This window comes from Acinonyx jubatus, chromosome A2 (genome assembly GCF_027475565.1).
Source record: "Acinonyx jubatus isolate Ajub_Pintada_27869175 chromosome A2, VMU_Ajub_asm_v1.0, whole genome shotgun sequence".
Taxonomy (NCBI): domain Eukaryota; kingdom Metazoa; phylum Chordata; class Mammalia; order Carnivora; family Felidae; genus Acinonyx; species Acinonyx jubatus.
This window is the reverse complement of record NC_069383.1, coordinates 157181395-157193023: the sequence shown is the minus strand read 5'-3', so window position 1 is coordinate 157193023 and position 11629 is coordinate 157181395. Positions and strand designations below refer to the sequence as shown.

The following is an 11629-nucleotide window of genomic DNA, read 5'->3' as shown; positions in this document are numbered from 1 at the left end:
AAGATGGAGGCATCTTGTGCCGCCATTAAGCGGGAATCGTCAGAACGATCGCCTCTAAGACTTCAGAGTCCTATTCAAGATGGCCGCCTGTGTTCCAGCCCATCCCCTCCTCCACTTGCCACTCCCAACATGGCACCCTCGAGTCGCCGTTCCGGGCCGCGCGGCCTGATGTCGGAAGTGACGAGTCCTACACATTTCCGCTTTCTTTTTTCGAGAGGAACAGTTGGCTGCAGAGCCGGGGGGCGCGGTGGATATTGACCTTTGCCCCGGCCTCGTGTAGGTGGTGAACTAGCGCGGGGGGGGGGGGGGCTCACCCCAATTTCTTACTGGGGGCAGCTGGAGGGTGTGCGTCGGTAGAGAGGGAGACTGTTAACCCTTTCGGCCTATTGGCGGGAATTGGAGAGCTCACCACCCCCCCCAACAGTGAGCGGAGTTTTTGAGCCACTACTGATAAAAGCAAAGTGAGACTCCCTCTGGCTCAGATTGGGGAGCCCCCACCCCCCTATCGGAAGCACATTGAGCCCCCATTGCCCGGAAGCGATGGAGGAATCCAATTGGCTGGAGGAAGAGGTAACTTCCTCTGGCTGGAAGTAGCCCTCTCCCACTGACCTGCCGTCCCTTTCTTGTCGCAGCGTGGGGAAACAGCACATCTCCCCGCAGCCGGCTTCCTCCGCCCCCCCCCGTCCACCCCGCCCCCCCCCCCCCCCCCCGCCGAACCAGTTTCCGGCCTGCGAGCTTCCGGCGAGATGTTACTGTTGCTGTTGCTGCTGCCCCTGTGCTGGGCCGTGGAGGTCAAGCGACCCCGGGGCGTCTCCCTCACCAGTGAGTCAGCCGCTGGAGGTGGCAGTAGGGTGTGGGAGGGCCCGACTTGAGCCTTCTGCCTCAGTTTCCTGGCCTCTGGGTAGGGAAGGTGGCAATGCTCAGTTGCCGGGTGGGGGGCAGAGGTGCCATTCGACTTGGCTTCTTCTGGCCCTGGGCTGAGCCCCTTACCCCCGTCCCCAGACCATCACTTCTACGACGAGTCCAAGCCTTTCACTTGCCTGGATGGCTCTGCCACCATCCCTTTTGATCAGGTCAACGATGACTACTGTGACTGCAAGGATGGCTCAGATGAGCCAGGTGAGTTTTTTTTTTTTCCTTCGTTCATTCGTTCATTCATTCATTCATTCATTCTTTCTTTCTTTCATTCATTCGCTCCTGTGTTGTTTGAGTGCCTGGGAAATACCAGGCCATGTGGTGGTGACCAAGATAGACCCAGCCCTGCCCTCACGTGGCTCCCTGTTGAGTGGGGGAAAGCAGGCACTTAGAACCAAGTGGTTTGTGGTTTGGCAAGGAGGGCCACCGCCCCCGTGGGAGCCCAGAGGGGCCCCCACCTAGCCCGAGGGTCAGAAAGTGAGGTCTCAACTGAATCCCCAAGTGTGCGGACAGTGGAGGTGCCAATATTCGGGGATGGGAGAGCAGGTGGGGTCCAGGGGCGGACAAAGAAGTGGAGGCAAGGGACGGCGGTTGGCATGGCCCTGTTCTGAGCGCCCCGCATGGAGAGGCGGGAGGGGGCATCAGGGGGGGGTTTATTTCAGGCCCTGAGTGTGGGGCTGCCCTTGCTTCCCTTCCTCCGCATGGGTCACGTTCTCACGTTTCACGTGCTGTCCACGTGCACGTGGGTCGGGGGGGCGGGGGTCTGCCTGCGGGTGGATGCGGCATGCTGGCCCTGAGCACGGCCGGAAAACTCTCCCTTCCTCCCACAGGCACCGCCGCCTGCCCCAATGGCAGTTTCCACTGCACGAACACTGGCTACAAGCCTCTGTACATCTCCTCCCGATGGGTCAACGATGGAGTTTGCGGTGAGTGAGATCACCTGGGGGCCGGGGGGGGGGAGAAGGAGCCACCGCCAGGTCTGATTGAGTCGTGTCCCCCCCCCCCCCCGCTTCTGCTCTCAGACTGCTGTGACGGTACAGATGAATACAACAGCGGGATCGTCTGTGAGAATACCTGCAAGTACGTGGGTGATGCCCCCTGCTCCCTGGACCTGGCCTCACCCCTGGCCAGGGAACCAAGCCCCTCTCTTTCCTGCTTTCGTGTATCTGTACCACGCGTCTCGTGAACGAACGCTACATTGCCACATGACCTCGGGCCCAGAAGCAGGTGCAGTTGTTTCCCTATTCAACAGATGAGGAGACTCCAGTGTAGAATGAAAAAAGTGACTTCCCCGGGTGTTCCTGTAGCTGGGAGATTTCCGAGCCAGGACTCGAACCCAGGCTCGGTCCAGTGCGGGACTCCGATCTTTCAATTGCTGCACTCTTGCGGCAGGACCTGAAACCTGAAATGCCCACAGGCAGGTGGCCTAAACCGCAGAAGCCAGCTGAGTATGAGGCCGTAGGGAGTGGCAGGCGTTATGGCTTCTGAAGGGACAGTTGCCCCTTGACTCCTGTCAGTTGAGGGCAGATGGCCAAGCTACATTCGTTTTTCAGAGAAGCTGGAAGTCCCAGTACTTCTGTAAACTCACCTGATGGACGATCTTTTAAGTATGGGCTGGGTCAGGTGCAACACGGTCAGTGATCTTTTTGTCTGGGAATCTGTGATTTCAGTGCTTTTCTTTCTCTTTTGGGAGCCGACTTCTAGCCCCACATCCCAGCATTCCCCAGCCCCTTCCCTAGATCCCTAGAGTGGCAGAGGCTCTGACCACTGTGTTCCCTCCCAAGGACAGGGGTAATGGGCTCTGAAGCCAAGAGAGCCTGGGGAAGGCGGGGAGGAGGGTTTGCCTTTTATGTTCCCAATGGGGAGGGGGGCCAGGGAGCTGCAGATAGGGGGCTGGGCCCTTTTGGAAGAGGCAGACCTGGTGAGCCCTAAGGGCGTCCTTAGTGGTGCCTGTGTGTCCCCTGCCCCGCAGAGAGAAGGGCCGTAAGGAGAGAGAGACTCTACAGCAGATGGCAGAGGTCACCCGAGAGGGGTTCCGCTTGAAGAAGATTCTTATTGAAGACTGGAAGAAGGCTCGGGAGGAGAAGCAGGTGAGGGACCCCTTGGGGCCGACCCAGGACCATCTGGGCCCTGAGGCCTGGAGCCATGGGCTGGCGAGGCTGGGTTGGATTGACTCCCGCCCCTGACTGGCGGAGTCCCGGGGCCAGTGACCGTCTGTCCGCTGGGTGTTTAGCCATCGGTGAAGCCATTCCCAAGTGCTGGTCAGTACAGGTGTCCACCAGGGCCTCGGGCGGCAGGCTGACGTGGGCTCAGAGGAGCGCCCCTCCTGCTTTTTAGAACAGGAGCGACGCCTCTCTGCATCCGGGTTCCGTGGTACCATCATCTGTAAGATGAGGCCGGTGACCATGTGACCTCCCGGTTCTGGGGGGAGGACTCAGGACATTGTCCGAGCAGCCGGGTTGGTTCAATAGGGTGAGTGCCGCGGGGACTGGAGGAAACTGTGTCCCCGGGCATGTGTCTCTTCCTCCCCTGCCTGCCACCCCCTTGGCTGTTGGATGGGTCAGAATCCTCCACCTGCTCCCGGACTCCTGCCAGACCGCACAAGGGCTTCAGCTGTATCTTGCTGCCCAGGGAAGGTTCCAGGTCTTTCTCGCCTCCGTGCCCTGGCCAGTGAGGTCCCTCCCGAGTTTGGGGTGGGGAGGGCAGCGGAGTCCTTTCTGAGTTCAGGGGCGAATGGGGGCGCCATGCAGTGAGGTTGGCTCCAAGTGACCTTTGCCCTCCTGGGTCGGTAGGAGGATCCTGGAAGCAGGCCCGGCTGAGGTGTTGGCCGAGGTCTGAGGAGGAAAATGATCCTGTGGGGGCTTGGGCTAAGACCCTTCAGCTTGGGGCCCCATCCACGCAGCACACTCGTTCCTTCTCAGAATGTCCACAGAGGCCCAGGATGTGCCGTGTACTGGGCACGAGATTGGAAGCAGACCTGGAACTCCCTCAAGGGCAGGTCGTCCAATGAGAGGAACAGACGACAAAGTGACACCCAGGGCCCCTGGAAAAAGGGACATTTGGGGCTAGGAGGCGTAGAGGAGACCCGTGCCCGACTCGTCTCCCTCCTCCCCCCGTTGTGAGGGCAGGAAGCAGGGAAGGCCCCTGGAGGAGGAGGAGGCGGCGGCCTCTATCTAAAGTGGAGTCCGTAGGGTCATACAGAGTTGGCCACGCAGAGTGCTCTGGACGGAGGGAAAGCACGTGTGAAGGATTGGAGGCAGAGAGCATTTGGGGCCGTCTCACGGTTGTTGGGGTAGCCGTGGGCAGATGCCGCAGAGGTGGGCCCGGTGATGCGGGACCTTGGGGGCTACGTTGGGGCGTTCGGGTCTCTCTCCGGTGAGCCGTGGGGAGCCACACGGAGGGGGAGATCCAGGGAGGTGTGTGTGGGGGCCAGGTCGCCTGTGGCCGCCCTGTGGTGTGGCAGTGGGGGGGGCGGCGCTCGGGAGGAGGAACGCAGCACGCAAGGAGAGGTGGAGCATCGTGTCTTTGGCCCACGCAGGAGAAGCTCGCCGAGCTGCAGGCCGGAAAGAAGTCCCTGGAGGACGAGGTGGAGGTGCTGCGAATGGCGAAGGAGGAGGCTGAGAAGCCAGAGAAGGAGGCCAAGGACCGGCACCAGAAGCGGTGGGAAGGTGCGTCATGGGGTTGGCCGCGGCTGGCCCGTGTATCCTGCCCAGGAAGAGCCTGGGCCCGGGGGACTCTTGCTCGTTATCGTCATCTGCTGTTTCTTGCGTCCACCAGCCTTTTTTTTTTTTTCATTTACTTATTTTGAGAGAGAGAGAGAGAGAGCGAGCGCGCGTGCGCGCCTGCACATACGTGAGCAGGGGAGGGGCAGAGAGGGAGAGAGAGAATCCCAAGCAGCTCCGTGCTGTCAGCGCAGAGCCCGATGCGGGGCTCAGCCCCACAAACCTGACCTGAGCCGAGATCGAGAGTCAGGGGCTCAACCGGCTGAGCCACGCAGGCGCCCCGTGTGTCTACCGACCTTTGATCGTGGTGCCTCTGCTCCCCACGCACCTCGTTGTCTTTGCCTATCAGTCGTCGGATTTGAAACTCGTTTGTAGGGATCCTTTGCAGCTCAGCAGAAGTGATTGTGTTCTGGGAGGAGAGGTTTTTCTTTCTGCCAGCCACGTGGGAACACTACCTTCGGTGTGGGGGGAGGGGGTCTCCCGAGTCCAGATCGAAGGCTGGAGATCCCTCTCGGGCAGAGTGAGCCGAGGTGTGAGCACAGGCTAGGTGATCTCTGGTCCAGGCTCTCCTTAAGGGGATGGCCCTGAGGGGTCACGGCTTAGTTACCCCTTAATGGGGCGGGGGCGGCTCTCCTCCCCACCTGGGGCTTTGATTTCTCTCTCCCTGTGTCCCGTGTTCTCATCCAGACAGACATCCCCATTTGCCAGGAGCTTCGTGCTTTTTTCCCTTCCTGAGTTGTTCTTCGTCCCGGCAATCTATGTCACCTTGGTTGCTTGGAGGTGGTTTTTTATGCTTTGTCCAGCACTTTCTCGCCTGTGGCGGGTTGTGCTGCCATTATGGGAAGTCAGAAGCCTCGGCCCCGGTTCTCACTGTCTGTCCAGTGGGGGTCACGCTGTGGCAGCAGATAGTGGGGGGGGGGCAGACAGGAGGCCACACCGGACCAGTTGAAGGACATAGCATTGCCGGAAGGACTTGGAAGCGTGGCCCTAGCTGCTCATAGGGCTGGTAACCAGGAGTCGAGCAGCCTGACTCTGAGTCCACACTGATGGTTCCCATCTCCCCGACTGCATTCTCTGTCCGTCTGTCTGCCCTGGCTGCTCATAGTCAGTAATCCGGGAGTTCCGCCAACCAGCATTGGTGGAGTGGCTGCTACGTGCCAGGCACACCGCAGGTGCCAGTAGTTCAGCACCGAACAAGGTGGAGAAAGCCGCTGCCTGCTGAGGGGAGGAGTGAGCCAGGCAGGGGGCACAGGTGCAAAGGTCCTGAGGCGGCATCGTGTCTGGTTTCTAAGGAGCAGCAAGGAGGCCCTGTGGCTGGAGGGAATGAATGAGAGTGTGGAGGGAGACCAGGGCAGGGCCTTGGGGACCATGGGGAGGGCTTTTACCCCAAGTGAGGTGGGAGCCATAGAGCATTCAGAGCAGCGGAGGAACAGAAGCCAGGAAACCAGGGAGGAGCTGATCGTGTTGGTGCAGGCGAGCGAAGAGGGGCTGGACCGGAGTGGGGGGCGCGGGGGTGGAGAGAAGTGGGCAGGTTCTGGATACGACCTTTACGCAGACTAGAGCTGTTGTGCCCCGCCTGGGGCAGGTGAACAGGGAGGCCTCCCGTCCAGAATCCTCGTGGCGTCTGCGGACTCCCTTTTTCCTCCCCTCAGCACGGGCTGTTTCTGCCCCCAGCCCCTGGCTTCCCCCGTCCGCTGCTCTTTGGAGACCCTGGGCTTTGTTATCTCCCCTCTTTCCCGGGCAGTCTCCAGCTAGAAGCACGCTCAGGCTCCGTTGGTCAAATGGCTGTCCCCAAGCCCTGCCTTCCTCTCCCTGCTGTGACGTCGGGGAGTCTCTTCCCCGCAATCTGATGGAAGCTGACCTTGCTGCACCTTTTTGCGTTTCTGCCCCTGGCTCTGCCCTTTGCCGGCCTGGTAACCGTGGGCAGGTCCCTTCGTCCAGCCTCCTGTGTGAGAGGGACACAGTGCCAGCCTGGTCTGCTGGGACACTGCGGGGTCTCCGGGGGGGACCCACAGCGTGGCCGAGGAGACGCCGCTTGCCCCGCTAGAGAGGGCTGGGTTGAGGCCTGGTATACAGTATGAGCTTAGTAATTGCAGCTGCGTTGTGGCCTCTCTCCCTCCCCCCGGCCTACATGGGGGTGAGGCAAGCAGGGGAGGCGCCGTCGGAGCAGAGGCACAGCTGTGGCCCCTTGTCCAGCGTCCACCGGCCGCAGCCCAGTTCCTGCTCTGGTGGGGCTGGCTTTCCCTTTTCCTGGGACGCTCCCTGCCACCCCCCCACCCCCATAAGCCTTCCTGGCTTGGCCACACCCCACCCTGGAGCCCAGCTGGAGCCCAGTGGGCCTGGTGGGGTGCTCAGGCTGCTTCTCGAGGGGGCCTCCCGGACACGGGAAGCCTACGCCTGGTCTCCCTCCTGCCCTTGTGCAGTCTGCCAGCCCCTTCTTGTCGGGGCAGGGCAGGTCTCGGGGTGGCGAGTGACAGAGCTGGTCCCTCCACAGAGCAGCAGGCTGCCTCCAAGGCCCAGCGAGAGCAGGAGCTGGCAGCCAGTGCCTTCCAGGAGCTGGACGACAATATGGATGGGTTGTGAGTCTGCCTGGCCTGTCCCGGATCCGGGGCTCCCTCTTCCCACCTCCCCCTACCCCACGCCCCAGCCCCACCTCCCCTTCGAGTCCTCAGCTAGTCCCAGATTATATCTGAACGAGCCTCTGCTCGCTCAGGTATAAAGTGGGTCCAGGAAAACCTGGAGGGTAGGAGGTGAAGGAAACTACTCCCTTGAGGAGCCAGGCGAGGTGACTGGGGGTCCCATTGCTTTTCTCAAGTCTATTCTGTGGCCTGGGACTCTTTGACGAAAGCCAGACCCCTTCCAGTCCCACTGTGCCCCTGAGCTTGCTGGCCGGCCCCAGGCTAATGGCTGAGTGGAGGGTGGGCTGCTGGGAAGAGGGAGTCTGTCTCTCCTGGGAGCCCCTGGAGGGTTGTGGGGTCCTCAGGATGGGGTAGGAGATGGGGGACTGGGCCCCACTCTGACCCCAAGGCCAGAGCTCACCCTCTCCCACCTCGTGCTGCCCTCCCCACCTTTGAGGTCCTAAAACAAGTTCTGGGGAGGGGTCCTGGTTGGGGGGTTAGCAGGTAGTTGGCCCGGAGCCAGTGGGCCTCACCCCTCCGTCGGCCTCTGCCTGCACCCCTGCAGGGTCTCAGTCGCTGAGCTGCAGACCCATCCAGAGCTGGACACGGATGGTGACGGGGCCCTGTCCGAAGGGGAGGCTCAGGTATCTCTTCCTCCTCCTTGTCCTGGGACTTCCGGAGGGCATTGCCCTAGGGTGACCTCAGGGCCGGGAGGCGGGGGGAAGGGGGGGGACAGGCTGGCTAAGGACTGTCCCCAGGGCCCCACCTGACCTTGCCTGCATGAGGCAAGAGGGTAGCAGCCCTGTTTTCCTCCCTGTCCTTTGGGACCTGGTGGCACCACACGGGGGCCACGGGGGCATCTGGTTAGGAAAGCGCCCCATGGTGCTTCCCCAAGTGTGTGTATGCACTCTGCCCCCCTGGCGTGCGGGTCGTGGCTCCCTGGCCTAGCCGGGTCTGGATCCCTGTTGCTGGGTCCTTCCCTGCCTTGCCTGGGGCTCTGCCTCTCCCTGAGGGCCCAGCGGCCTCGGGCACTTGTGTTCTGTAGCCCCCTCTCCCTCTCTGTCCCTTGGTTTCTCTCCCTGGCCTCTCCGGCCCTCACCCCCACCTGCCCCCCTCCTCTGGGTCCCCTCCTCTTTCCCTCGGGCCGGTGCTGCCCCCTTCAGCCTGTTCCACTACAGCCGGCCTGGCCCGGGCCTGGCCATGGGTGGTCAGGGCCCATCCGTGCCTGGCACCGTGGCCTGAGGCCCCCCTCGAGAGTGCCTGGGGCACAGGGGGGCACGCGGAAGCCCTGACGTTGACACCACCCCCGACACGCACACAGGCCCTTCTTGGGGGAGACATTCAAAGTGACGCTGCTGCCTTCTATGACCGCGTCTGGGCTGCCGTCAGGGACAAGTACCAGCCTGAGGTCAGTGGGGGTAGGAGAGGGGATGCGGCACCCCCTCCCTGCCCAGTCTCCCCCCTGCTCCACACCACCCCCACCAACCAGTGCCTCACAAAGGAACTGCCTCTGGTTCTGGCGCAGGGCCACCCTGGCCAGCTGGGTGACCCAAGCACCCTCCGTGGAGGCCCCCCCCACACAGCTAATCTGTCCCTCCCTCCAGGCCCCTTGGGAGGGGTGGAGTCACCGAGGCCGCCCATTGGGTGTTGGTGTGAGCTGGGACCCGAGCCACGGCCGAGTCCGTGGCACGACTACCTGCACCCCCACCAGGTACTGCCCACCAGCCCCCCGCCCGCACCTTCGGAGCCTGACCTGACAGAGCCCAAGGAGGAGCGGCCTCCGGTGCCCTCACCACCCATGGAAGAGGAGGAAGAGGAGGAGGAGGAGGAAGAGACAGAGGACGAAGAAGAGGATGAAGAGGAGGAAGAAGATTCCCAGGTGCAGGGGGAGCAGCCCAAGGTGTGTGTTTGGGGGAGAAGGGGGGTGACTGGGCGGGGGCCGGGTCACTTGCTGACTCTGCCCCTCCCCCAGGAGGCCCCGCCCCCACTGGTGCCCCCACAGCCTGCAGCCAGCCCCCCCGAAGAGGACAAAATGCCACCCTACGACGAGCAGACACAGGCCTTCATTGATGGTGAGGGCTGGGCAGGGGAGGGAGGGGACCGTGTCCAAGCCTGTGCCCCCACGACCTGTACCCGCAGGGGCCTGTGAAGCTGGCCTCACTTGGTTCCCAAGGTGGGCTCGCCTTGGCCCTGAGCAAGCCTGGCGGGGGGGCGGGTGGGGGGGTTGGGCCATCCTGGAGGGGGCATTTGGAACTGGAGAAACCATCGCCACCCCTATCAGCCCCAGGGGGCCCGGGCTGCGGCTTGTTTGTGTCGTCGGGTTGGCGGGTGAGGAGCCAGCTAGGCCCCGAGAGTGCTGGCCCCGCTCCCTCAGGGGTTGAGAGCCTGGGCAGCGGGGTGGGGTCTGCTGGCAGGAGCGTGTGTATCTGCGGCCCCCCCCCCCCCTTCTTCCCGGATGGGGCTTGGGGCACCTCTGACCTCCCCCCACACTGCCCTTCCCCTCCAGCCGCCCAGGAGGCCCGCAACAAGTTTGAGGACGCCGAGCGGTCCTTGAGGGACATGCAGGAGTCCATCAGGTAAGGCGGGCAGGGCCTGGCTACAGCAGGGCTGGGTTTCCAAGGCCGCCGAGCTCCCCAGAGGAGGTGTAATGGGAAGTTGCCCAGGCAACCTCTGCTGAGTAGTGGCTCCTGCAGGGAGGGTCCCCAGACGGTCCAGCCCCCGAGTGGCAGCGGGCTGCCGGAGTGGGCCTTCCCGTGCTGTCCTGAATGAGGCTGTGGCGCACCCGGCTGCCCCTTACCTGCTTGGCCTCCCCTTCCAGGAACTTGGAGCAGGAGATTTCCTTTGACTTTGGCCCCAACGGAGAGTTCGCCTACCTGTACAGCCAGTGCTACGAGCTCACCACCAACGAGTGCGCCCCCGCCCCCCCCCAGGCCAGCGGGGTGGGAGGCGGGGCCTGGGCCAGGACCCAGGGGAGTGGGGGCAGGGGCTGCCTTAAGGGCGGTCAGTGGACTTTGGGGCGTCCGTGTGGGCACGTTGAGGAGGCCGGGGCCCTGTGTCCCCTGCCCACCGCCCCCTTCCTGTGACAGGTACGTCTACAGGCTCTGCCCCTTCAAGCTCGTCTCCCAGAAACCCAAACTCGGCGGCTCCCCCACCAGCCTCGGGTGAGTGGGCTCAGACTGGGCTCCCTGTCCCCGGCCCCCCTCCCCCATACCCCCCCCCCCCCCCCCCCCACTGAGCCCGCCCCGCTCTCCCGCAGCACCTGGGGCTCGTGGGCTGGCCCCGACCACGACAAGTTCAGCGCCATGAAGTACGAGCAGGGGACGGGCTGCTGGCAGGGCCCCAACCGCTCCACCACTGTGAGTGCCCGAGGGGCTTTGGGGCGTGCCACGGGGGCCCCATCCCGTCCGATCCCACCCGAGCCCCTTCCTGCCCGCCCCAGGTGCGCCTGCTGTGTGGCAAGGAGACGGTGGTGACCAGCACCACGGAGCCCAGTCGCTGCGAGTACCTCATGGAGCTGATGACACCGGCCGCCTGCCCGGAGCCACCGCCCGAACAGCCCACCGAAGGCGACCACGACGAGCTCTAGCCCTCCTGGGCGCGGAGGTGCGCAGGGAGCGGGGGTGCAGCCGGGCGCCAGGAACACAGACCCGGGCGGCCACCGCTTCTCTCCCCGCCCACCCGTGCGCCTCCAGCCCCCTCTCTCTCACTTGATCTCTCTCTGGTTCCAGAACCTCAAGGCATGGAAATAGCCCCAGCGGCGCCGCCCACCCGCCTGCTCCTCAGTCACGGACCAGGGCCCGCCCCTCCGGTCTCCTCGTCCTCACGGTGGGGCCAGAAACCTCGCGGAGCTTTGTGCCCTGCTCTCGGGGGGGGGGGGGGCGGGCAGGGCACGGCCACATTCCCAGGCCCCGGCGGCCTCCAGGGGTGGAGTAGAGGAGTTCGCCCTCCGTGGGTGCCCCCCTACCCTGCCCAGGATGTCTGCCTCCCTCCTGGTGGGGACGAGTGGCTTGACCTGTGACCTCAAAACAATAAACGTGATCCCCCAACCAGGCCGCTTCTGTCTTGCTTTGCTCCGGTCTGGAACGGACCCCTGGGACGGGCAGAGGGCGGAAGGCAGGGCCGGCTCCGCAGTTAGGGTCTCACCAGCCCCCGATTCGTATCTGAGATGCCCCATCTCTGCGATGGCAGCGAAGCCCAGCACCACAGGACAGACGGACCCTGGGCCACGCCCATCTGGGTTTCTGCCTGCGCCAGTTTCCCACCCACCCCACCCGAGTCACGCGTGTCCTGGGGAGGCCCAGGGGCTCCAGATGAGAGCTGGGCCCAGAGAGGGACGGCAGCCTAGGAATGGCCACGCAGTCAGGGCACACGCTC

At 63.6% G+C, this 11629-nt stretch overlaps 1 protein-coding gene across 2 annotated transcripts; it reads left to right on the top strand.

Moving 5' to 3' along the window:
* The first annotated feature begins 136 nt into the window (after positions 1-136).
* PRKCSH (protein kinase C substrate 80K-H) lies at positions 137-11301 on the top strand. 2 transcript variants are annotated; one of them, XM_053219868.1, is made up of 18 exons: positions 137-276; positions 633-822; positions 1003-1119; positions 1746-1841; positions 1938-1995; positions 2888-3005; positions 4454-4583; positions 7132-7216; positions 7821-7899; positions 8577-8663; positions 8967-9155; positions 9228-9327; positions 9762-9831; positions 10074-10163; positions 10342-10416; positions 10512-10611; positions 10695-10858; positions 10984-11301. In XM_053219868.1, exons 2-17 carry the CDS (start codon positions 747-749, stop codon positions 10839-10841), a joined length of 1617 nt encoding a protein of 538 aa, XP_053075843.1. In that variant the 5' UTR covers positions 137-276; positions 633-746; the 3' UTR covers positions 10842-10858; positions 10984-11301. The 2 variants fall into 2 exon arrangements, with proteins under 2 accessions (XP_053075843.1, XP_053075844.1); XM_053219869.1 differs by having other exon boundaries at positions 138-276; positions 8967-9134.
* Positions 11302-11629: the final 328 nt, after the last annotated feature.